This window comes from Maylandia zebra, unplaced genomic scaffold (assembly GCF_041146795.1).
Source record: "Maylandia zebra isolate NMK-2024a unplaced genomic scaffold, Mzebra_GT3a scaffold03, whole genome shotgun sequence".
Lineage (NCBI taxonomy): Eukaryota > Metazoa > Chordata > Actinopteri > Cichliformes > Cichlidae > Maylandia > Maylandia zebra.
The window spans coordinates 781499-809305 of NW_027490033.1; the positions used below are offsets into that span (position 1 = coordinate 781499).

At 44.1% G+C, this 27807-nt stretch overlaps 1 protein-coding gene across 1 annotated transcript in view; it reads right to left on the reverse strand.

The window, feature by feature from the left end:
- The window catches only part of LOC112432436 (protein NLRC3), a 3307575-nt gene that overhangs the window by 707632 nt on the left and 2572136 nt on the right, over positions 1-27807 (reverse strand). Inside the window, exon 51 of the mRNA XM_076881152.1 lies at positions 18910-19086. Coding sequence (XP_076737267.1) covers positions 18910-19086 — 177 coding nt within the window. The remainder of the gene's footprint in view (positions 1-18909; positions 19087-27807) is intronic.

Consider the following 27807-nt stretch of genomic DNA (forward strand, 5'->3'; position numbering starts at 1 on the left):
ACAGGACACGTTACAGTTTTACTGTCAATGTTTTAGTTTAAAAGAATGACGTGATAAGATCTTACTGTGAATCTGCGCGCTCATTGGCTAATAACTTGAGACTGACAGGTGGTTATCCAATCAGCGTGCGGCCTCACACGGACATAAAACTCTTAAAGTTTGTTTCTGAAGGGATTTTCAGATCAGACCTGATGTTTCTGCCTACAGCCTGTTTACCGATATAATCAATATCAGACATCAGAGCAACAGAAACCTCGGTGATCAGGACGCCGGGACTGAGAACAGGAAGTGGCTCAAACGTCGCACTTTCATAAAGTCAGCCTGAACTCCACTCACCGAGTTTCTGTCGCCATTTTAGTTTTAAAAGACGTCGTGATAAGGGCGGGTCTTACTGTGAACCTGCGCGCTCATTGGCTAATAACTTGAGATTGACAAGCCGTTATCCAATGAGCGCGCGGCTTCTCCCAACATAAAGTAGTTTCCTTTGAAAAACCAAAGTCTGATTATTTTTGCCTCCACTGACGGAGCCTGTTGTTCCCGCCACAGAGACACAGTAATGTCAGAGCGGTGTTAACACTCAGCTGCCTCAGCACAGCTCTCACTCTCCTCCTGCTCTCTCAGCTAAACTCACTTCCTCTCTACTTACAGGAAACCAGCGCTCAGAGGAGCCGACCGGCCTCACGTTTCACCCACAGACACGAACAGCGTGGAATTATTTTATGTCATAAGAAGAAACATATTCATGTTAACACTCGCCTGCCTCAGCTCCACCTTCCTCCTCCTGCTGCTCTGAACGGAGGATCAACACTTTCACTTTCACTGCTCCTCCCTAAACACAGAGGATGCTGGGACTTGTAGTTTTTACCTTGTGTGATATTTATGGCTGTGACACTAAATCACAGCATTAAAACTTCCTGCAAACATGTCACAGGCGATAAAAGTTTCACATTAAAGGTGAAGTTATTTTTCTGTCTCATGTTCAATAAACAGTGAGCTGGGAAAACTGAAGAACAGACTTCAGACGTTCCCTGCAGAGTTTCTGCTGCTCGGTCGTCTGCATGTTGCTGAGACTGAGCTGATGATGAAGCTGTGATGGGTTTATGGCACGTTTGGTTCTGGAGAAGAGTTTTACTGTCGGTGCAGGTGAAATGATCAGAGGTTACAGCCTCTGGTTAAAGTGGAGGCAGCGATCAGGACGGCTGAGCAGCAGAGGTCTCGAGGGTCCTAAAGTGTAAAAGCATCAGTGTTAGTAACACAAAGATGACAGAATGGGATCATCCACACAACACTAACATCTAAATCCACGGCAGGAACTCTTCCAGTGTCCTGAAAAATCTGTGTGCACGATGCTGAGATTAAAATCTGTCTGCTCATCTTAATGCAATATTGTGAAGTTACAATTCTTTTCTGTAAAAAGAATTTTCATTTTTGTATATAAATAAATGTTGATGTTGTGCTTTGGGATCGTGTGCTTCAATTTGACTTATAATGTGCCAAATGACTGCAACAGGCGGCTTAAGGCGATGCCATCCAGAGTAAGGATCGTGTTAGCCAGTGTTTCTAAGATTTTTACGCCCCGTTACAATAACCTCAGTTTATCTGAACTTAGAAGAAGAAAATTAAAGCTCATTATGTGTCTAAGACATCCCGGCAGTTTAACCAATAAAAGTGGGTATCATATGCATAGCAGTGAAAATGTATGCTATGTCTTCTAAAGCACGTATAATGTAAACAGAACTGGTCTTTGCACAGAAGCCTGTGGAGCTTCATAATTAACCTCAGTGTGTGAAGAGGACTCTCCATTTAATAATAGCTGTAATAAAATGTTCTGGCCAACGGTGTTAAACGCTGCACTTGGGTCTAGCAGGGAAGATTTCAACTTTTCAATATGAATGAAGGCTGAAAACTGATTAGATTAATGTCTGATGATCTTTTCTGTGCTTCTGCAAGTTTGTAACACCGAACATATTAAAGGATGATATAAGGTTCACAGGAAGAGTTTAATTAGACACACATTTACTATTTTTCTTTATACTCTTTCTTTCTTGACATGTTTAATATACGGAGCCCCGCAGGGGACATGGGAGAAAAAAAATTAAGACGGACTTTTGCGAGATCTCGCAAAACAAACTCGGGACGCAGAGGGAGAAGATCTGGCGTTCTGGTTCGACTGAGACGGCGCACTAACAGACCACCGTTACCCAGTTTATTACTGGCTAATATGCAGTCTCTGGAAAACAAGCTGTGCGAGCTTCGGGCACGGATCTCATTCCAGCGAGAGATGCGGGACTGCTGCGTGATCTGCCTCACAGAAACCTGGCTATCGGACAAGGTACCAGACTCCGCAATACAACTACCGGGGTTCTCCGTGCATCGTGCGGACAGGTCACAGGATCTTACTGGGAAAAGCAGAGGCGGTGGTGTATGTTTCATGATCAACAACAGCTGGTGTGATTATGCGAACGTGCACCCGGTCAAATCCTTCTGCTCACCGGATCTGGAGTACCTGATGATTAAGTGCCGGCCATTCTGGCTACCGAGGGAATTTACAGCAGTGATTATTACGGCTGTTTACATTCCCCCACAAGCCGACACTGACCGAGCACTCAGGGAACTGTACAGCGCGATCAGCAGTGAGGAAACCGCACACCCAGAGGCAGCGTTTATCACAGCCGGAGACTTTAATAAGGGAAACCTGAAGAAAGTCTCACCAAAACTCCACCAACACATCCATTTTAGCACTCGTGGAGACCGGCTACTTGACCACTGCTACACCTCTTTCCGGGATGCGTACAAAGCCCTCCCCCGCGCCCCATTCGGCCAATCAGATCACCGCTCCATCCTGCTCCTGCCCGCCTACAGGCAGAAGCTGAAACAGGAAGCTCCAACCCGGAGGGCGGTGCACTGTTGGACGGACCAATCGGAATCTACGCTGCGGGACTGTTTTGATCACGCGGACTGGGAAATGTTTCACGTGGCTGCTAGGGACATTGATGAATACACAGACTCAGTCTGTGGATTTATCAGGAAATGCGTGGAAGATGTCGTCCCATCCAGAACAGTTAAATCCTTCCCAAATCAAAAACCCTGGATTAACGGAGATGTTCGCGCGGCACTGGCGGCACGGAGCACTGCTTTTGCCTCCGCGAACACATCGGACTACAAACACGCACATTACCAACTCCGGAAGACGATCAAAGCAGCCAAACGTGAGTACAGGGACAGGGTGGAGCAACAGTTTGACAACCCTCGGAGTATGTGGCAGGGACTAAACACGATCACAGACTTTAGAGGGAAAACCAGCACACCGCAGACCACGGCCTCTCTGTGTGAGGATCTAAACGTATTCTACACTAGATTCGACACAGCGAACACCATGAGACCGGACAGTGTGCGCACCGCGGATGACGTCAGTGCGCATACTGTGTCTGAGGAGGATGTGCGGAAGTGCTTCAGGAAGGTGAACGCGCGCAAAGCTACTGGTCCGGACGGGATTCCCGGCCGCGTCCTCAGGTCATGCGCGGCTCAGCTGGCTGGAGTGTTCACGCACATCTTCAACCTTTCCCTCTCTCTGTCTGTAGTCCCAGCCTGCTTCAAAATGGCCACCATCGTCCCTGTACCCAAATCCTCCACCATCTCCTCATTGAACGACTGGCGACCTGTAGCCCTGACCCCCATCGTAAGCAAATGCTTCGAGAAGCTGGTCAGAGACTTCATCTGCTCTGCACTACCCGACTCACTGGACCCTCTACAGTTTGCATACCGCCACAACAGGTCCACTGATGATGCCATAGCCCTGACACTACATACTGCCCTGTCACACCTGGAGAAGAGAGACACGTATGTGAGAATGCTGTTTGTAGATTACAGCTCAGCATTCAATACCATCGTTCCCTCAAAGCTGGACAGGAAACTGCAGGATCTAGGACTGAGCAGCTCCCTCTGCAGCTGGATCCTTAGCTTCCAGTCTGACAGATGCCAAGTGGTCAGACTGGGCAGCATCACCTCATTCCCCATCACACTGAACACTGGTGCTCCACAGGGGTGTGTACTGAGCCCTCTCCTGTACTCACTCTACACCTACGACTGCACAGCCACTAACAACTCCAACATCATTGTGAAGTTTGCGGACGACACTACAGTGGTGGGTCTTATCACCAACAGTGATGAGACGGCTTACAGGGAGGAGGTCAGCGCCCTGACCCACTGGTGTCAAGACAACCATCTCACCCTCAACGTCGCAAAGACAAAGGAGTTGATAGTGGACTTCCGGAGGTGCAGAGAAGTACACACCCCCATCACCATCAACGGCGCTGCTGTGGAGAGTGAGCAGCTTCCGGTTCCTTGGGGTACACCTGGCTGAGGATCTTACGTGGTCAGGACACATAAACAAAACAGTGAAGAAGGCGCAGCAGCGCCTCTTCTTTCTCAGGAGACTGAAAAGATTCGGCATGAGCCCCCGCATCCTCAGGACCTTCTATCACTGTGCCATTGAGAGCATCCTCACTGGATGCATCACCACCTGGTATGGCAACAGCACCGCCTACAACTGCAAAGCTCTCCAGCGAGTAGTGCGGTGCTCTGAACGGATAATTGGAGGTGAGCTTCCCTCCCTCCAAGACATCTACAGGAAGCGCTGCCTGAGGAAAGCGGGGAGGACCATCAAGGACTCCAGTCCCCCCAGCCATCAACTGTTCAGACTACTTCCAACAGGAAGGAGGTTCTGCAGCATCCGGTCCCCAACCAGCAGACTGAGAGACAGCTTTTTCCACCAGGCCATCAGACTGCTGGACACTTCATAGACACCTCAGCTTCACTACTGGAACTTCAACATTATGCACTCCACACTGTATATAAATGCCACTTGTTTTGCACATGTCCAACTACCAACCTCTGTATATTTTATTTTATTGTTTACTCTATTTAATTTGTAAAATATGTACACACACACGCGCGCGTGTAGAAAAACATATTTAGTATACACATCCAGTAATGCATGTACTATTATATATTGTACATATATTTATTAGTCTCAGATTTAGCCGTTCTTATATTTTGCTTGTTTTACGTTATTGTATTTTTGCACACCTCTGTTGCTTGTGAAGCTCGCAAACAAGAACTTCACTCACATGTACTGTACCAGTGTACCTGCACATGTGATGTGACAATCAAAGTGATTTGATAACAAGATAAAACTTTCAAATGTACAAATTATCGTACCATTTTTACACAAAACAAAAGATAATAATTATTTTATCGTCACTCATACTTACAGACATATCTTGTCCAAGGCAACAACATTTTAAGGTCCATATCAGCTTAGAACGATAACTTTCCGCCATCTTTGATTTTTTCACTTTCTCATTGTTCCTTTCCCAAAGTAGTCAAACCCATATTACAAAGCAGCCACTAGAGGGAGCTCTAGGGCCGTTTGCAACCATAATATCCAGTTTACCTTATAAAAGGCAGAACAGTAACTATAGTGTTTGCAATAAATGCAGACATTTAAAAACAGAAAGCTATCATCTACTGTGATTCAAGTGTATAAACTAAACCACATAAAATGGCTTAAACTGAATATGGTCACGTTTTATTTTTTGTGTGGCCATTACTGCATTTTAATGGTGTTATAGATGCTGTCGAGGCTAAGCCTACATTTAAAGCCACTAAGCTGTTTGTTGGCAGGTTAATGCAATGTCACTGGTATGAATAAACGTATTAAACTTAGTTCAATAACTGAAACCATACTTATCTTGTCCTTTAGATTCTTTATTCCAACACAATTTAACATAACAGCGCAGCGGTCACAATCTGTTTGCTCCTTCCCAACAACAACACACCTGCTGCTAATGACCTATCTACCTTAAATAGACACACCATATGTAACACAAAAGGTGACCCCTAGTGGCATACATGAGGTACCCACACAAAAATGGCTCCTACAGATACTGAGCACAAATATGAGTACAGAGAATTTCCAGCAAGCTTTTAATACTGTCACAAAAAGGTCTAGAGGGATTTATCAGCATCATCCTGTCAAACTGGTTTTATGGTGGTTTTGATGAGAACAGATTATAGCTTGATCAAGAAGACCAACCGTCGAAGTCCTGTTGGGAAACCTTTGCACTTTTTCAAGGTGTGAGTATCATCAAGTGTAGCAGTGATGTCCTCATTGGTCGTTGACACAGTTGACAACTTGTTTGAGGGATGAAATTGTGGCGTTTTGGTCAGAAAGTTTATACTTGTAAATCAGACTGCAGAAATATTTCTGAAAATGTAGTGGTTTGTTTGTTTGTGGTTTGTTTGTTTGTGGTTTGTTTGTTTGTGGTTTGTTTGTTTGTGGTTTGTTTGTTTGTGGTTTGTTTGTTTGTGGTTTGTTTGTTTGTGGTTTGTTTGTTCATGTTTTTTGTTTGTTTTTATTTCAAATATCTTATAACAAGATGAAACTACAATTGTAAACGCAATTTGGTTTTTTGGTTTTTTTCTCAAACTTAAGTAACTGAAACCTTTCATTGAACTACAGCAGAAACAGATTGGAAATGCCAAGTTATTCTAACACTAGTGGACTTGTTAAACAAAACATTTGTTTCACTTCTTTCTCAACATGCAGCACCATTAAGAACAGTGGACCAGCATAGTTGGTCTGCATGAGCACACTTACTGCAACAGTTGTACATGCTGAAACTGGTTGCTGGCAGCTGATGTGAAGAAATGTCTGGACACATCAAAAGTTTTCTTTTTCTTTTTTTTCCTCCCTTGGATAACATACACATGGCAAATAAAAACATGTAACTAGGGTGACGTGAAGTGTGTATCATCAGATTTAACTAAAATATAATGAGGCTGTCCATCTGTGAAGTAATTGTTCCTTCAAAAACCACTGTGACAACAGATTTTATTTCATTCATTTGATGGTTTTCTATTCTGTATACTGGAACTTTTTAATAGCCCCCCTGTCCACACATCCTTGACATGAGACTTTCTGCAGAGTTGCACATGATGAATGCACACAAAACTTAAAGTGTTGCTGTCATATTTTTTTGGATGTGGTTTGTTGTCATAATCAAGAACGTGTCTTATTTTTTTATTTGTTTTGTTGCTGATCGGCCATTGGACTGCTGAGCCTGCAGTGAACAGCCAGTCACTGACTCTTGATGCTAGAGCAAGGACAACTGAGCTCTCTCTCTCTCTCTCTCTCTCTCTCTCTTTTAAATAAATAATACGTTCGAGCTGTTTATGTTTTTGACTTGTTATGGACTCTGACTGGCAATGGGAGGGCTGGCGGACTCATATTATGGAGGTGGAGGGTAGACACATTTTGTGTGCAAGAGACCACATACTACAGTGGTGATTGACACAGACTTCAATGGACATTTAGGTGAAGGGAACAGAGGTTATGAGGTGTTGGGTAGGTGTGGTGTTTAGGAGAGAAATCTAGAAAGACAGATGTGGGGCAGATTTTCCAAGTGGAAATGGCCGTGGTGCACACATACTTCAAGAACAGGGAGGAACTTGTAGAAATATATGAAAGTGGAGGAAGCTGCACACAGGGCAACTAAATATTATGCAGAAGGTGAAATCAAAAAGACAGGAGACAAGGAGGTGTCAGGGAGAATGCAGCTATGCAGCATCAAATGGTAGTTTGAAGGATGAGTTTGGACATCAAGAAGAGGAAGTGAGTGAAGGCAGAGACATGCAGGAGTATAAACAGGCTCTGGGTAGTAGGGAAGACTTACCAGATGGCTGGGATAGTACAGCTTTATTGAGATAAACTGCCAAGAAGGGGTTTGACGGCTTCTCTGCACAGAAGAAAGGGAAAAAAGAAAAGTGATTTTGAAAGTATTTGAAGGAAGAGATTTACAAAGAAAAAGAAGTGTAGTTAGCGAAATGAAGAAAATAGACCAAGAAACTGGGAGGCTAGGCATGTAGCAGAAAGAGGTGACAAAGGAAAAGGCTCAGTGCCACGTATGTGAAGCTGGACCCCAAGGAAATGAGGGAATGACGCTTGCTAGGCAGAGAGTGAGTTTGAATGGATGTTCAAACCCAAAAAAAAAAAAGATATATTCACATAACATAGATTGAAAGAAGCTGCAGGTGGCACAGCAGCTTTAATGTCTTCCAGACAGGAAGTTTTGGAAAGAAACATCATCATTTCCCAGATTTTACTATCTTAGTGTTCTGTAACAAAATCACTGTTGTGCGCATGGTGTTAGAGATGATGATGATTACAAACAAACTTAATGTGCTAGTCGTGCTTTTCTTGAGGGATTTGTCCTTCGACCAGTTTTCATGTCATTGGAATCATTTGTATTCACTGATTCTGGCACTTATTTCATCAAACCAAACTCCAAGTAAATACTTTCGGCTTTTTGGTTTTGTCAAACGAACTAATGTAAAGAATGCCTGGCTGTGCACTACACCACGCAGTGGGAATTTGTCTTCTCCAGTTAAATTCAGGATTAACTTGCTTTATAACACAGACCTCAAAAGTAACCGTTATAACCCCAAACACAAGAAAATGTGATCTACAGCACAGTGAGAACTGGCAACGCTTATCTGGAGGGGTCAGAGTGAATGAACTGGACACCTGTAGAAGCAGGATTTGATTTCCACTGATTTCCTTTCCGATCCGATACCAAGTAAAATTCAGGCTGGTATCGACGATACTGATCTGATACGATACTCTGTACAAAAACTTATTTTTTTACTCTATCTTTTATTTTATCTCAAATTATAGCGTCGTAATGATCACAGGACATCAGATTACTTGTTCTTATCACTTAATGATGCAGAATTATCATATAGAAATGAAAAACCTGAAGTTGTGGCTATTTGTTGCCTGCCTGCAGCATTAAAGGACTCCGTGAGAGACGTCTGTCTCGCCCTGGCAGCACCTCTCCCTCTCCTCCTCTTCAGTTCGCCTCAACATACGCTCGTCATATTCTGTGATATGATTCACTCTGAGGTGTTTGACCAGGTCAGCGGTGTTACCACAACACCTCACATTCTTGCCACATGTATGGCAAACCACGTCTCAGCTGTTCGTGGAGGTAAAATACGTCTGCACATGACTCTGTTTACGCTCAGCCATTGTTGTGAGTGTGCACGCCAAGGGGCCGGACACAATGACGGGTATCGGAGGAATCGATATTTCAGTATCGATCCGCACATCACTAGTTGAGATACGTTTTAAAGTAGTCCAAAAAACAAATGCATATTTTCCCGAACCACTGTTCCTTGACTAAGGTGGGTAACGTGATGAGGTCAAGGAAGGGTGTGACGGAGATTTGATTGAAAAACTTTGTCGTCCGTTAAAGTTTCACGTTGGCTTTTTCATCTTGAAAGCCCTCTCTGCTCGTGTCCAACCCGTGTGAACAATCACAGATGTGAGAAATGTAAACAAACCGTCCGCAGAACGCTGATCAGGTTATTTTAAGCGCAAGAAAACAAAAACGTTGCGCTCACCGTCGGCGTCACGGACGAGGCCTGGGGGTCCGGGCCCGTCCACAAAGGTCATTGTAACACAAATCATACGATTGCTAATGAAAATGCTATAAAGCTACATCGCAGATAAGTCTCTGGAGTAACAATCAAGGCCATGTTAGTTATTTGATGAATAGTATCTGTGCCACTCATGGCGCATGACTGAGGAGGACGTTGACCTCTGCAAGTCAGGAAAGTCTGCTGCTCATTGTATAAATATGAGATGTTTTTCAAAAACCAGCCAGCCATCATCTCGGGAGGCTGACTCCAAAGTACCATCTCACTTCAAACTTGCAAAACAAGTCGAGTCGATGCGAGCGCACTGCTTGTTTCTAGTTAGTCTTTAAGGATGACAGCATTAGTCTGCTCCTTTGTATGAAAGAAAGTGAGTCGAGTCCATGTGGTCTGGCACCCACCCACATTTCTCTGCTAGTGATCCATGAGGACTCCACCTTGTTGCCAGTTCTCTTGTGTGGAAGCTTCAGGAAATGACAGCTTCACTCTGACGTGTGTGAGCTGTGTGAGGTCTGTGGTTAGAAGTTTACAGTGTTTGCTCTTTGTGTCGTCTGTAATATGCTCTATGGCTTTAAAAAAATGGCCACATGTTTCTGTAGCTGAATTTGTCCATCTCTGACCTTCTGAGACTGTATTTTCAAATAGGGACGTTCTGACTTTTCTTCACCTTGTACTTCATTCTGCAAATGTTTTATACTCTATTAGAGTTATTACATTATTCTGTTATGCTATAAAATCAACCCCCATATAAGATCGTACTTAAGAAATACATTTAAAAAACCTTCCTGTGCAAATAACCCAGGTTATCTAGAAGAAATAAAAACTGCACCGCAAACCAAACTCAGGTGTTCGACCTGTTGAGCTCGGGAAACTAACTGGTGTTTCATTTTAGTGAGTGCTTTGTTAGATTCCTTCATTTGAACCAAATGAAGTTGATTAAAGTTGATGCATTGATGTGTTTGAAGTGTTTTGTTAGTTGCGATGGATCTCCTGCTGTCTTTTTTCCTCATTATTAAAAGAGGATTTCTTTGAATTTCAAACATCCATTTCCTGTTTATCTGGTCCCGGGTCACAGGTGCAGCAGTCTAAGCAGAGAATCCCAGACCTCCCTAAACAACCACTTCCTCCAGCATATCCAGGACAATACTGAGGCATTCCCAGGCCTGCTGAGAGATATAACCTCTCTAGTGTGTCCTGGGTCTGCCCTGGAGACTCCTCCTCATGGGACAGGCCCCAAACACCTCACCCAGGATATTTTTAATGAAAACATCACAAATAAGTCGTCAGGTCTGATGGTCACATTTGTGAGATTCAACCACCATAAAGCAGAGATCACACAGGACACACTGTGTAACCCTCAGCTCAGGTGTGTTCAGGACATTTGCTTGGAAGAAGCCGTCTGTGGATAAATCCTGCTCTCCACCTCAGCTGTCAGGTTTATCCAGAGAACGGCCGTCCTGACTTCCAGCAGCCCCACAGTCCTCGTTTCTAATAAACTGGCATCACTGAAATGAACTGTCTGCCTCGCTGTTCAATAATCTGCTCTTTGCCAATTTCCCAGCAGAACCTTCCACTCATATCAGCATTTTTCTGTGATTCTCACATGAACTAAACAGAAAAAGCTGAAGCCAACCTCAGAGTTCCCCGTAGTGAGGAAGAGTTTCCTCTGAGCCACAGCTGAGTTTGATGCGTCCACAAAGGAAGACTGACGGGAGGACAGACTCTGGGAGAAAGGCAGATATTAAAAGATATGAATACAAAGTACGCTGCAACAAACAGGACAGCAGATTATGAAGAGCGGTTAGACCTTCATGTGTCAGTCATTGAAATGTGATCAAAGTTACCTGTTTGACATCCTGATAGAAGAAAATCAGCTTCTTGGATCCGTTTGCAGCAAAGAATTCATGGATCAGACTGAACTGGAAGAATCAGACATTAATGACTCAAAGGTTCAACTCTGAGGAAGGATCACGTCTCTGAACTTACTCTGTCATCAGAGACGATGGCGTCTTCCACCGCCGCCTCCTCCAGGCTGCCGGCGTCGGCCAGCCTGCTCATCAGGTATTTATGTCGGGCATCCAGAGCTGCCCGCCGTTCCTCCTTCACGGCTCTCGCCTGTTTGGCTACTTCTCTCCTCGCCTCATTGGACAGCAGCATCGTCCTTTTACCAGACACCTGGAGAAACATCAGCTCAGTCTACAGACGCAGAGACCAGTGAGAGCTTGGCCCAAACATCTGCAGGTTTCTGAGGACCACGTTTGACCCTGACTGGAGGCATCGATTCTGAGTGTGACTGCCTAAACTGAGCTACTGTCCCCCCTCCACTGAGACGTTGTCCTGTGATGTGTCATGGGGGGAAGTGTTCCTCACGGTTGGACTCGTGAGAAGTTCAGTCAGTTTATTCAAACTTTAAAAAGACGCATTTTCAGTCTCTGGATTTCAGCAGAAACAAATGTGAACACAGCACTTTTTGATTGAGTATAAAAGGATGAAAGAGTCAATGATTAGTAACATTGTTGCTGACTGATGCTGTTGTAGAGCTGTCTTTGGATCCTCACCTTCCTGGAAGCCTTCCCTGGATTGCTCATATATCATTAACTTGTTTGTGTTCAGTAGAATCAGGTGTTGTGGATGCAGGTCGTAGCTGTGTGAGGCCTGTACAGTCAGCGCTGTGTGAGCGCTGTGTAACGTTAGCTTAGACTTCTTTCTGTTGTTATCATCCTTCAGGTTAATGTTGTTTTCATTATGCATCACAGGAAGTGTGGGTGGCTGTTAGCCTCACAGCTCATGGAGAGTTGCTGCTGCTCTGCCTCCTTTTTGATGTTTCTGCTCTTTGTGGCTTTGTGTTACTTTGTGTCGTGTCTGAAACAAAGTGAGTCCATGTTACTAACTGTAGTCGGCTCTCTGTCTCGTGCACAGCTGACTGTTGTCTGAATGAAAGTGTTTTTGTACTTTGTGTAATCTGTTGGGTCTTTGAGCCCTTTTTAAACAGCATATGAGCCATATGTATGTGTGTATATGAAAGGTTGTTTGTAAGACATCAAATTGTTGCTTATTCTAGAGCTGCTGCTGTGCCTGATTGGTCTACTCGCTCGAAACTGAAGGTTGACTTGATTCTTTTGGTTTTTTACATTTTGTCAATAAACCAACTTCTTTATGATTTGAACGGCGTCTCTGACGTGTCACAGGCCTGTCAGCTTTCTTGGTGATTGGTATAGATTTGAGCTTCATGCTCTGGCTGTTGTTGGGTTTTCCTCTTTCATATTAAAGCTTTTGTCCTACATTTGGCTCTAAAGTCTAATTCTAATCCCAGCACTGTGTCTGGGTGTGTGATGCTTGTTTTCCTGCTCTTTCTCATGAAACAGTCACAACATTCTCAGTCCAACTTTCACTCTTTGCTGTGTTTGCTGCAGCTGCAGTGAACATGGTGCCGTTTGCCTTTAAGAAAGTTGTGCACAAAGGCTTTTTCTCTAGCAGACAGCTGTGTGGCTAAAAGTCAGATCATTTTTTACCACCTCAGTCACACTGGACTGAAACAAGAGTGAAACTAGGAAGAATCAGAGTTTGTCCAGTGACTGCACTGATTTTCTTCATATTCACAAACTGATTCTAAGTAGTTGCATCAGCTAATCACCCGGACACTGAGCGTCCAACACGCTCCCTGAAGGGAAACGATTACATCCTCCAAACAATCACAATCTGTCTCTGAACGACTGGAATTATTCTCTGATTTGTCAATAACTGGAGTTTATCAATGCAGACACGTTGCCAACATGATGAAGTCAGTCTGAGTCGCATCTCTTTGGCTAACTTAACTCAAGTGGTTGCCGACTATTCTGGTTCTATTCCCATATAACAGCAGGGCTGCTGAGCACCTCTGTCACTCTGCACTTATGTTCCCAGTTCTCTTTTGTGGAGGAATTTTCCAGGAATTCCTGGGACCAGCTTTCCATGAGAGACCCGATCAGGAGCGACTGTCCTGGACACTCCCAGCATCACAGGGACTCACAAACCCGTCTACCACAGTGAGAAGACTGATGGTCACAGGCCCACATGTAGCTTTAGATCACACGTGTGCACTTCCTGTGGTCACTGCTGTAACTCTAGACTCACCGAGGGGCCAGTGGTTGGTGAGGCAGCAGCAGCTGAAGTCATGTGACTAATGGCTCTCAGCTTCTGTCCTCCTATTCGCCGGTGTCCTTCACCTGTCACACCTGGTCAAGAAAGAGTGAGAATGTTCAGAGCTTTAATGGAAAAGAATATTATTACATATAAAAGGCCTCTAACAAGTATTGTAGTGTTAATCAGGATGAAGTCCATCATGAACACTTCAGAGTGGTTCAGACAGTCGGTGTTTCATCCACAGAGCCTCCAGTCTGCATATCAAAGTATCCTGAGGAATGACAGTGAACCCGAGTTCCCCTCATTACATTCATGTGTGTGACTGTGAGGAAAAGGTGATTGTATGAACGTGTGTGAGCGAGTGAATGAGGCTTGTATCAGAGTGGAGATAATGTCAGCGGCACAAGCTGGACGCTGCAGGTGTCACATGTGAATCTGTGCATCAGTGTCTGCACCTTTGTGGAGGTGAAGCTCAGGAGGTTTGGATTTGTTCAAAGCTCTGTCTGCTCCATCTTTCTTTCCCTCAGGCCTCTCCAGATCAGGAAGGAGGTCCTGTTCTCCTTCTCCCTCCTGGATTTCTGGATCCAGGGAAGGATCAAAGTCTCTCAGCCCAGCATCAGAGCTTCTGGCTGGGGGAGGACTGGAAGTTTCAGCTGGAGGCTGAGAGCCTGGATCTGCCATCTGAGTCACAATTCAAATATTCTCAGTAATCTCAAAAAGCAACAGAAAGGTGCCATTTTCATGAGCAGTGGGTTATCCAGCAGTTTGATTCATGTCAGCAGCATTTAGTTTGTAACTGCTGACTCACCTCTGGCTGTGTCCTGCTCTCAGGGTCACAGTGGACACTGTACCTTTGACCGAAGCTGCAAAGACAGTCAGCAGGGGTCTGGATGCATTCAGCACCACGTCCTTGTTGGGCAGACACCTTCAGTGACAGGACAGACAGTCCAAAGTAAGGAGACGTGGGACACAGTGAAGACACAGAAACAGAAACCAGAACTATAATCACAAAACAAACTCAGAAACATAAAGAGTGAATCAGCTGATTCAGTGTTTGTGACAAAAACATGGATCCTGGTTAATAACTTTTATTTGTTTGTTTCTGTATTATTTTGTGTATCGTTCTTATGAGCTGTTGTTTTGTCAGTGAAATATTATTTCATTGTTTTAAGCTTTTTGTTGACTTTGAAGTGCTTAAGTTGATATTTTTGAACATTTAATTTGTTCGATTATTGTCGAGTCGATAAAACTGTCAAACGCACAGCTGCTTCCAGCACGGCCGGAGGAGAGGTGGCCGAGCAGACGCACAACACACACAGCTCACAGGTTTGCATTTCTAGATATTGCAGATGTTGCAGAAATTGAGAGTAAAGAACTCAGAGATCCAGCGCTGTCTCCTGCCCCTTATTTATACACCACAACACAACGACAGGCGTAACTCACACAAACGGGTAACATGAGGCTCAGATGCTTTGGACGTGTTCACATATACTGGACACAGAATGATGAAGATGGAGCTGCAGGAAGGAGGAAAAGAGGAAAAACACAGAAAAGATTCACAGATGTGGTGAAAAAGGACACGACAGCTTCTGTTTGTTCGTTTGGTTTTTCTTTATTTGGTAAAGATTCAGAAATAAAGAGAAGATCACATGTTTGAATATTATATTAACGTTCTGTAATTACAACAAGTTGTAAAATCATTCCAGAGTGAGACAGAGACTGTGCAGAGACTGTAGAAGGACAGAGCAGCAGCAGAGCAGTCCAGATACACTGATGATCCTCTGTCAGATCCAGAGGGACACACAGGGCTGATGCTGGACTCTACATTGTGTCTGACAGTGGAGCTGTTCTCAGAGCAGTTCACTCTGCAGCACTGACAGTCATCTGCACTTCATTCCTCTGTCAGTCACTGCTGGATGAAGCTCTCCTCTCCACCTCCCAGTAACATGGCCCAGTCAGAGCGTCTCTACACACAAGCTGCTGCTGCTTCAACCTCTCTGGATCATCAGGACACAGCTGCTCCTCTCTCAGCACACACACCGTCCTGTTTACCATCATCAGCTCCTGCAGAGAGAAGGAGGAAGAGCAGAGGAGATAAACGAGTGTTTCCAGAGACTCTTCATCAGCTGTCACTCAGTGATGCAGCACATCCAGTATAAAGAGCAGCAGGGACGTCAGTGCTGGGACTGTACTAGGACTCATTGTTGCTTCACTTTTTCTAATCTTTGGATTTTTATTGAAGTTGCTGAAAATGTTTTTCCCTCCTAGTTTGAGTTTGGACTTTCATTCATTAGAAGAACCTTGGTGTGTCCACTCTGAGCTCTGTAGGAACCCCAACAACAAGCCCAACAATCCAGATGGACGGTTCCAGCTGTTAACTGGAGGAATTCCATCCAAACATCTGCTCTCACTAAATTCTTCCTCACCTACAGACTGTGTTCTTCACTGCTTTAAACTTGGAAATCAATGCAGTCATTGGTCTGCGTGCTGCTTTGTTCAGAGAGCTGATTGGCTGTTGACAGTGTTTGATCAGAGCGTGTCAGACGTTACTATGGTGACCATAAAGGTGAGAAACAGGAAGTGTTTGTGTCCAATCCTGAAGCCTGTCACCGTTCTCCTCTCACAGCTTCACTGAGAAGCTGCAGCTTTACAGGAAACACTGGATCTTTGTTTCATACTGACTGTGTTTAGTACAATACTGCTGACAGCACCACCCACTCACTCCATCACTCTACTGACCTCAGAGTCTCCAGTCTGTAGTCTGGACTCTGCTGAAGATCAGACAGCTGCTTCACATCTGGATCCTTCAGGTTGTAGTTGTATCTCAGGTCCAGCTGTCTCAGATGGGAGGGGTTGGACTTCAGTGCTGCTGCCAGATAATCACAGCTGATCTTTGACAAACCACAGTCCCACAATCTGTATAAAGAATGAAAGATGTAAGTTTATTAGACAAAGTGCTTGAAATCATTCAGTGTTTCATCATCTGTTCAGAGCTGAAGAAGGTTCAGAATGTAGAAGTTTAGAAAATGGAAACTCCAAACAGCTGAAGCCAACAGGAAGCAGCTTCAAACAGGAAACTGTGCAGAGTTTCAGACTATATGTCCTGATGCAGCCAGTTGGATTTTGGAGATTTGAATCTCTGTTCTGTGACTAAGTCCTTGAATCATTTCTTCCAGTTGGTCCAACAAGACAGACTAAGTATTGGACATGTGTTGTGGCTCCATCAGGGGAGCTTCTAAATGTGATGTGATGGCCCCTCTGGGTCTGTCAGGTCACAGCACTGAAGAGAGCTCAAACTGGGCACACAGTTGTTCCAGTCTGGACCAAAGACTCTATACTGGGACTGAGGGACTGCTTTGACTGCACCCACTGGGACTTTTTAAAGGCTCATGTTCTCACTTAGATCATCGATTTCTACTGACATTTCTTTCTGGGAAAAATGGGGATTACTTTGGAAACAGGAAGTATTTTCCCCAATAAGCAGCCCTGGATTAGTAAATCACTCCAACATGTTCTCAGGCAGAAGAAGCTGTCTTGTTATGAGGGAGAGAAGAAAAAGATTGAGGCACAGAAACCTGTTGAAAGAGAGATAAAGCAGCTAAAATCAGGTGTAAAAGTAAAGCAGAGGATGAGCTGAATAAAGGACACTCAAGGCTGGCTTGGAAAGGAATGAAGTCCATGGTGGGGATGCAGAACAAGGAGCAAAGATGAATGTGATGCTGAATCAGCAGAAGACTTGGACTCATTTGATTCCAGCTTTGATATCATTGATTTCAATGAAGAGCTTTGTGATTGTAGCAAAGGGCTGGTAGCTCTGAGAGTCCCACTGATGAGGTGTTTGTGTGGAAATCTCTTAGTGGGACCAAAGAGAGAAAAAGCCCTGGTCCTGATGCTGTGGGAGGGAAATGATTGAAGTGTGCTGTGAGGAAGTGACTGGGAGATTTTCACACATTTTCCAGTCCTCCTTGGAACAACAGGAAGTTCCCAGCATATGGAAACAAAGGTTAAGTGTCCTATGGCACTCAGTGATGATGGTGCTGTGGCCCCACCACCTCCACCTCTTTGTAAAGGAACTAACTGTAATCTGAAGCTTCAAATGGAACTAAGACTTCCTCCACTAGGTGGCAGTGTCTGATGAGAAAGTGTTAGTGGAGCTGGCCTGGAGTCAGAAACAGGAAGATGCAGGATTTGGGCTGAAATGGGCAAAAGTGGTTAGCACTAGTGCCTTAGAGCAAGAAGGTTGTAGGTTGAAGCTTATTGGTCAGCTGGGCCTTTCTGTGGAGGTTGGATGTTCTCCCACAGTCCAATGAAATGCTGCTTAGGTTCATTGGTGCTTCTACATTGGCTGTAGGTGTGGATGTGAGGGAGTGCTTCTCTGTCTCTCTGTTGGCCCTGTGATGGACTGCTCACCTGTGCAGGTGGACCACGCCTCTTGCCCTATGACAGCTAGGGCACAGGCTGCAGCCCTGTGAGCCTAAGCTGAATAAACAGTTAGCAAAAATGATCCATAGATGGCCTGAAATCCCCCAGTTAGCAGTTTGGTAGATAGCTATGACATGCTAATCCCATCCAGCAGCTGTATTCTACCTGTAAGCTGATCCCTGCTGAGCCAAAGCACTTTTTCATATACAAATTACAACCTTTAATAGAAACCTATTGGTCAGCATCTTATTAGCCTGCTGTTAGCTTCATTCCACAGAAAACTGAGAGAAACTAACAGAGTTGATAAAGAATAAAGAGAAATGTGCTGATTTAAAGCCTTTGAAGTGCTTCAGATGATCTCTGTCCACTTCTGTCCACTCATTCATTCATGTAAGCTTTCTAATGCAGCTTTGATCTTCACAGTCTGCTTGATGAAACTCATTCTAACCCTGAATGTCAGAGTGTTCCTCCTTCTCTTTCCCATCATTCATGCTGGCAGTGGAGGAGATTTGGATGTTGGACTGTGTTTTGGATGATGTGTGTATGTTTGTGTTGGACTGCTGTCTGTAAAGCAAACGCACATTTTGCTTTGGATTTCAGTGTCAGACAGACTTTAAGGTGCAATGAAGAGTTTGAGAGTTTCACAGTGAATTTTCCAGTGGAGGATTTTTCTTCTTCTTTGAAGGTTTGAAATGTGAACATTGTTCTGCTGCAGTCAATGGACTAAACCAGAGAAGAAGAAAACAGACTTTACCATGAAGATCCTCAGTGTGGATCAGTATAATATCAGCCTGATGTCTGCAGTTTAGTGTCAGCACAACTTTCACATCATATTCATCTCAGCACAACTAAAACATGCTGACTGACCCCAGAGTTTCAAGTTTACATCCTGGACTCTCCAGGAAACCACACAGATGCTTCACTCCTGGATCCTGCAGCTTGTAGTTCCTGCTCAGGTCCAGCTGTCTCAGATGGGAGGGGTTGGACTTCAGTGCTGCTGCCAGATAATCACAGCTGATCTCTGACAAACCACAGCGCTCCAATCTGTATAAAGAATGAAAGATGTAAGTTTATTAGACAAAGTGCTTGAAATCATTCAGTGTTTCATCATCTGTTCAGAGCTGAAGAAGGTTCAGAATGTAGAAGTTTAGAAAATGGAAACTCCAAACAGCTGAAGCCAACAGGAAGCAGCTTCAAACAGGAAACTGTGCAGAGTTTCAGACTATATGTCCTGATGCAGCCAGTTGGATTTTGGAGATTTGAATCTCTGTTCTGTGACTAAGTCCTTGAATCATTTCTTCCAGTTGGTCCAACAAGACAGACTAAGTATTGGACATGTGTTGTGGCTCCATCAGGGGAGCTTCTAAATGTGATGTGATGGCCCCTCTGGCTCTGTCAGGTCACAGCACTGAAGAGAGCTCAAACTGGGCACACAGCTGTTCCAGTCTGGACCAAAGACTCTATACTGGGACTGAGGGACTGCTTTGACTGCACCCACTGGGACTTTTTAAAGGCTCATGTTCTCCCTTAGATCATCGATTTCTACTGACATTTCTTTCTGGGAAAAATGGGGATTACTTTGGAAACAGGAAGTATTTTCCCCAATAAGCAGCCCTGGATTAGTAAATCACTCCAACATGTTCTCAGGCAGAAGAAGCTGTCTTGTTATGAGGGAGAGAAGAAAAAGATTGAGGCACAGAAACCTGTTGAAAGAGAGATAAAGCAGCTAAAATCAGGTGTAAAAGTAAAGCAGAGGATGAGCTGAATAAAGGACACTCAAGGCTGGCTTGGAAAGGAATGAAGTCCATGGTGGGGATGCAGAACAAGGAGCAAAGATGAATGTGATGCTGAATCAGCAGAAGACTTGGACTCATTTGATTCCAGCTTTGATATCATTGATTTCAATGAAGAGCTTTGTGATTGTAGCAAAGGGCTGGTAGCTCTGAGAGTCCCACTGATGAGGTGTTTGTGTGGAAATCTCTTAGTGGGACCAAAGAGAGAAAAAGCCCTGGTCCTGATGCTGTGGGAGGGAAATGATTGAAGTGTGCTGTGAGGAACTGACTGGGAGATTTTCACACATTTTCCAGTCCTCCTTGGAACAACAGGAAGTTCCCAGCATATGGAAACAAAGGTTAAGTGTCCTATGGCACTCAGTGATGATGGTGCTGTGGCCCCACCACCTCCACCTCTTTGTAAAGGAACTAACTGTAATCTGAAGCTTCAAATGGAACTAAGACTTCCTCCACTAGGTGGCAGTGTCTGATGAGAAAGTGTTAGTGGAGCTGGCCTGGAGTCAGAAACAGGAAGATGCAGGATTTGGGCTGAAATGGGCAAAAGTGGTTAGCACTAGTGCCTTAGAGCAAGAAGGTTGTAGGTTGAAGCTTGTTGGTCAGCTGGGCCTTTCTGTGGAGGTTGGATGTTCTCCCACAGTCCAATGAAATGCTGCTTAGGTTCATTGGTGCTTCTACATTGGCTGTAGGTGTGGATGTGAGGGAGTGCTTCTCTGTCGCTCTCTGTTGGCCCTGTGATGGACTGCTCACCTGTGCAGGTGGACCACGCCTCTTGCCCTATGACAGCTAGGGCACAGGCTGCAGCCCTGTGAGCCTAAGCTGAATAAACAGTTAGCAAAAATGATCCATAGATGGCCTGAAATCCCCCAGTTAGCAGTTTGGTAGATAGCTATGACATGCTAATCCCATCCAGCAGCTGTATTCTACCTGTAAGCTGATCCCTGCTGAGCCAAAGCACTTTTTCATATACAAATTACAACCTTTAATAGAAACCTATTGGTCAGCATCTTATTAGCCTGCTGTTAGCTTCATTCCACAGAAAACTGAGAGAAACTAACAGAGTTGATAAAGAATAAAGAGAAATGTGCTGATTTAAAGCCTTTGAAGTGCTTCAGATGATCTCTGTCCACTTCTGTCCACTCATTCATTCATGTAAGCTTTCTAATGCAGCTTTGATCTTCACAGTCTGCTTGATGAAACTCATTCTAACCCTGAATGTCAGAGTGTTCCTCCTTCTCTTTCCCATCATTCATGCTGGCAGTGGAGGAGATTTGGATGTTGGACTGTGTTTTGGATGATGTGTGTATGTTTGTGTTGGACTGCTGTCTGTAAAGCAAACGCACATTTTGCTTTGGATTTCAGTGTCAGACAGACTTTAAGGTGCAATGAAGAGTTTGAGAGTTTCACAGTGAATTTTCCAGTGGAGGATTTTTCTTCTTCTTTGAAGGTTTGAAATGTGAACATTGTTCTGCTGCAGTCAATGGACTAAACCAGAGAAGAAGAAAACAGACTTTACCATGAAGATCCTCAGTGTGGATCAGTATAATATCAGCCTGATGTCTGCAGTTTAGTGTCAGCACAACTTTCACATCATATTCATCTCAGCACAACTAAAACATGCTGACTGACCTCAGAGTTTCAAGTTTACATCCTGGACTCTCCAGGAAACCACACAGATGCTTCACTCCTGGATCCTGCAGGTTGTTTTTGTTAGTTGATAACCAGTCATTACTCAGGTCCAGCTCTCTCAGATGGGAGGGGTTGGACTTCAGTGCTGCTGCCAGATAATCACAGCTGATCTCTGACAAACCACAGTTCATCAATCTGTATAAAGAATGAAAGATGTAAGTTTATTAGACAAAGTGCTTGAAATCATTCAGTGTTTCATCATCTGTTCAGAGCTGAAGAAGGTTCAGAATGTAGAAGTTTAGAAAATGGAAACTCCAAACAGCTGAAGCCAACAGGAAGCAGCTTCAAACAAACACAACAAGAGAAAAAACTCTGAATGTTTCACATTAAAGTCGTACATTTCTCATAAAAACAGGACAAAGACTTGAAAAAGTCGTGTTTTTCCTTCCAGGAACCACATGGCTTCACTTTTAAAGGTGAAGTGTGACAGAAATGGACATATTTGAAGTCCAACACCTTTTTCCAGTCACATTATTAAAGCAGACAAACTACAAGCTCATTTTCATTCCAACAAGTCATCTTCTGACCTGGACTAACAACACTGGTCTCTATGTGCAGCTGGCTGTGAGACCAGTGCTCAGGGAGCGTCTACAAAGTGCAACACTGAAAGAACATCACACACTCATTTGCTTCCAGCACTTTCACACAAACATCTACTGTCATTATTGTCACCAAACTCTGTGGATCCTTTATTGCAAATTCAAATGGGATCAAATGGTCAGACAAAAGAGGGTTATGAGGAAATATGATGAAATGGTGTGTATTAGCAGCAAGTTATTGAATCTTTTTCCTCAGAAACCAAACAAAATGATTGACAAACATGTTTTTACAAACTCAGTGTTGGACTTGGATCAGCAGGATAAGCTGATGTTTAAAGGCATTTGAGTCTCGCTGTATGAGAGTCCAGTTCTTACTCAATATTTATGGATGATGTTCTTTCAGTGTTGCACTTTGTTTGGCACAAAATGAAATTATTTGGCCTCTCAGATGCTTTTAGAGATTCCCAAATGACTGATGATGACATCTCTGGGGTCTGATTGATAGAAAAAAAAATGTCTTTGAGACCTTTTGTAACTGACAAACTCTTCATCTGCTAACAACACTGAGTTGAATCTCCATGGCTGATAGTTGGAGCAGGCATCAGGAATACACATTGAAAAAACAAGAGGAGAAATCACCAGAGTCTTATAATCACATTCTGTAACTAAAGGGAGACGTTTTTCTATACAAATATATGTTTCATGGACATTAGAAAAAAAGAGTATAGACGTGAAGCAGGATTATGAAATCTCCATACATCAGCCAGCCCATAATTATCAAGAAAGCTCTGAATGACGCATGCTGAGTTTGGACTAAGTGTACTTTTGTGTGAACTGTGGTCCATAGCAGATAATGAGCAGTTTAGGTCTCCCTCAAAGATGATATTGTGTGATGACATATTGGGGAGCCGCGCAAAGACATTAGTGAAAAATCTGTGATCGTCCCAATTAGAGGCGTAGATATTTGCTAAGATCAAAGGAAAACCATAAACTATATTTTCTGCACTTAAAATCCTGTAATTTTCTCATAAATCGACAGTGCGGCTTATGGATGAATTCTGGTTGTGCTTACTGACCTCGAACCGATTTTATGTGCTACACGGCGCTCAGAAACCTTTCAAAAGATGTTTTGGTACGACTTTGCTCAGCTACGAGGCCGCACCGCTTGATGGATTGTTGGAGCATTACAGCTACGAGGAGCCTCGCGGAGTGATACGTACTCTGCTTCAACGTAATATTACTGTATTGAGTGTGTATAAGGACCATAAATGGCACCTGTAAGAGACACGGTTACAAAGAGGGTTTCAAACTCCAGGCTGTCAGTCACGCAGTAGAACCTGGGAACAGAGCAGCTGCTTGTTATTATGCTCAGCGTCTGTTTACATTTTGACTGCACGATTGTGAGCTTTTTGTTATGCACAAACACAACATTGTTTTCTTTTATTTATGGAGCATTATTATTTAATAAATGCTGATCATTTATTCCTGAGTAATTGTTTCATGTACATCTACGCTGTATGTTAATAAATGTGCCTGTGTGAGATTTGGGACACAGCTTTGACTAAGAACTCTCTTTTTGTTCGTACTTTCTGGCTTCAAAAATATCGAGATATATATCGTATATCGCCATCCAGCTAAAGAATATCGAGATATGAACTTTGGGTCATATCGCCCAGTCGTAATATTGCAATAGGTTGTCCGTTAAACTCAAGCGGGGCTTGGGCCCTGGCACGGAGTAGCCACACAATCCTGGTAGTAGTGACGCTCGGCTATGACGGCGTGCGGGTTACCAGCTGGCTTTCTCAGGATAGGGCTCCTGTGTGAGCGGTCGACAATAACGTCTTTATCCATACCCAGCACTTCACGTAGTAGCACGGATACGGCCGTGGAGGAGCTCGAGTCCAGGCCCTCTGGGATCCCTATGATGTGGATGTTAGCTCTCCGCTTCCTGCCTTCATCACATTTATCCTTCAGGTCAGACAGCTCCTCCTTCATACTCTCTACTGTAGACTGCAGGGTGGTCACCTCATCGCTCCACATTGACAGCCCATCCTCAGCTTCTTTCACTGTAACCTTTACTCCATCAACTTCGCCGCACGTCGCCGCCATGCTGTTAGCGATCTCATTTCTCAGTCCTTGCACGTCAGCCCTTATATTGTCAAAATCTTCTTTCAATGCATTTCTGACTTCTTCTTTTAACAGCGTACTAATGTCCTCTTTAATGGATTGAAGAAGCTCCAGTTTTAGAGCAGTAGGATCCACATCACGCGCGTCTGTTGAGTCTGCTCTTCAGCGGCCGTAGAGCTGGACGCTGCCCTTTGGCCATCATCGATACTCTCGCCCGAGATCGCACCGGGGCTAAAATATTCACCTGCTCAGCTGTTTTTGATCAGTTTGAGCCTGTGTGGTTTGATCAGGTGGAGGAACGATGTGATGCTATAAAGACATCATCTTGTCCAAATGAAGTTGTTCCAACACGTGTTTAAAAAGATTTTAAAGGTTGTTGGTTCCGACATCTTAGCGATTTTTAACAGCAGTCTTAGTTCAGGTGTTGTACAGCCTGTTTGAAACATGCTGTTGTACAGCCTGTACTAAAAACCTGATCTGGATCCTCTGTCCGCTCAAATTTCAGGCCTATTTCAAAGCTTCCCTTCCTGTCGAAGATTTTGTAAAAGATTATATTTGTTCAGCTGCAATCTGTTGTAAAGGTTTCAGTCTGGTTTTAAAGCTCTTCACAGCACTGAAACTGCACTTTGGAAAGTTCTTAATGATCTTTTATCAGCCACTGATCAGGAGACTCCGCTGTGCTTTTGGATCTGACTGCTGCCTTGACCACAGCATCTTGACCTCACCATTGGAGCATGGTGGCATCAAGGGCGCTCTATTAGACTGGTTCAGCTCTTTTATTAAATCGCATTATTACATTTGGGGCTTATATTTGACGGCAATTTGAAAAACAGCTGAGCTCAGTTGTACAGCGGTCTTTCTTCAAACTGAGGCTTTTATCTAAGGTGAGATCATTTATATCTTTTAAAAACCTTGAACGGGCGATCCACGTTTTCATGACGTCCCAGCTGGATTATTGTAACTCCTTATATGTTGGAGTTAGTGGGACCTGCCTGGCAAGACTGCAGCTGGTCCAGAAAGCTGCAGCTCGTCTTCTGACACAAGCTCAAAGACATTTATCGTCCCAACAACCACATATACGCTGGTCCCTCGCTGTAACACAGTTCACCTTTGGCGGCCTCGCTGTTTCGCTGATCTTTTTTGTGCAATTTTGCATGCTTTTGTTTTGTACAGCGCGTTGTGCTCTGCGTCCTGATTGGCTGTAGACCATTGTCAGCCAATCTCGTGCCGTGTCTCCTGTACAGTACAGAATGTGTTCAAATTTACAGCAGTGTGACTCTGCAGTGCTGCACTGTATGTTTGTACGTTTTGTCCCCAACAAACAACAATGATGACGAGACGTTTTGCACCTGTGGTAGCAGCCAAAGGCAGAGGAAGATGCTGACCATCATAGTTTCAACAAGGAGGCAAAAAGGTTGTAACTGTCCACAACAAGAACATCGTAAGGATGGAGTCAGCTTTGGCTTTGTGGCTCAGTGACCGCAGGAAAAAGAACATCGTGCTGGACACCAACATTATCTGCAGAAAAACTCAAAAGCTTTATGAAACTTTACCTGACAGCGAGGAGCCCAGGCCATGGACGAGTGCTCCTCACACAGAAGCTCATTTAATGCCAGCAAAGGCTGATTTGACACGTTTCAGAAACACTTTGCTTTCACTCTTTAATAATGAACTTATTTTTCTATGAAGGTTTGAACTTTGTTTAAACAAGAGAGAAAAGTGTGAAAATGTTCATGCCTGTCTGAGAAAAGTGTAGAAAGTGTGCAGTGAGGGTTTAACTGCCTTAAAACTTCTATAATACTTGTAAAACATAAAGCTGCTACTTCATTCTGAGACTTATTTTTAGAACGTAACTCGATAAACGAGCGACTGCAGTACTGTATTGTGTTTATTTTGAAAACTCTCAACAGGATCTTCAGATTTATTTTGAAAGGTTTATCTGGAAAACACAAACACATAAGCAGGAAACAAAGAGCGTGATATGAAACGATAGACGTTTTCATATGGTCATCATATATACATCGTTCTATCGAACAGCCCCAGCTCCTGCTGTCAGTCTCTGTAAATCTGCTCTGAAAACACATTTGTATTCACTGGCTTTTAATACAGCATGAGAGTTATTTGATATTTGATGTGTGATATTAATATTAGGAGTTATTTTAATAGTTATTTTGGATTCTTGTACAGCACTGTGGTCAACGCTGCTGCTGTAATTAATGTGCTATAAACACATAAACAATCTGCAGTTAAACATCCAAAACTAAAGATGTGATCGCTGCCTTTAGAAAATGTGCTGATGCACAAGATATCAGCTCCATTAAGGTGGAATGTGGCCGTGTTAGAAACATGTTGGAAGAAGTTTGAAGCTGAAACTGTGAAGCTGAGAGTGAAAGAGCTCCAGCGTCTGTCACAGGAAACTTTCTTATTTCCACACTGATGAAAGCATCAAGCTTTGATTTCCTGCTGCTTTTATTGAGTCACACTGTGAAACTGAGCCACAGCTGAACCAGCATCCCTGTACAGCAGACACTTACAGCACTTGGCTGCTTCCATTGGACCCTCTGCACAGAGCTTCAGTTTCCTCTTCTGGTCCCAAAGTGCAGAACAACAAGGTTTCAAACAGCTTCGTTCCAGCAGCATCAGCCACAGACATGCAGAGAGAATCCTTTGGTTGTGTTGTGTGTTTGCATATCTGCTGTGTTGCTTTGTGAGGATGGATCATCTACTGCAGCTCCAGATAAACAAGCTGGACCTGAACCTGGTAGCTTCACTTAGAAGACACTTGTGACGGGAACGTGTGAGAAGTTTTGTGCAGACAAGTGTGGATTTAGAGTGTGGGACGAGCTCTCCACAGTCTTTGTGGAGATCCACATTCTGCATACTGCCTGTGAGAAGCTGCAGACATTTGTCCTCCAAATCCACTGAGCAGCTGCTCGTGGTGGTATTAGCTTCATGTGTGCGTGTTAGCATGAAGCCTCGGTCACACTCTGCTGTGGACACGGTCACGGACAGCTGGACGCCTGATGGACGAGTCGTCCTTCCTGTTAAACTTCTTTGAGCATGAGAAGAGCATGAGAAGCTCAGTGGACACTGTTCAGGGTTTTAACTCTCGCTTTCACTTCAGCTTCACCAACAACAGCACAAGCAGAGCAGCCCACTGCCTGCATGGCTGGGACAGCGCCCCCTGGTGACTGTAAACCACTACAACATGTAGACGGCCGTCTGCAGGCTGGATGTAGCACCACCGCAGAGACGTGCTGCAGCTCTGTTTAGTTACCCAGCTGACAGCAGAGGCTGTAGTTTACTGTTACCAACATGGAAAACTGAAGCTTCACCAGCTGGAGCTACAGAGCTGGAGAACAAAGGAGACTGAGAGGCCAGAATGATGTGGGAGGAAACATCAAGAGCCTGTTTGAAAGGAGACACATGTGGATGCTGTGCCAGTCTGTGGTCTGTCAGAAGTCAGCTGAGTCACACTGCAAGAAGCTGCAGAATCTCAGAGGAGGAGATTTGGAAGTGTTTGTGGGACAAACTGGACTCAAAGAAAGAAGATGTTTGTGAAGTCTTTGGTGGAGGTGAGCAGTGTGAAGCAGAACACATGCAGATGAATCAGGAGGGAA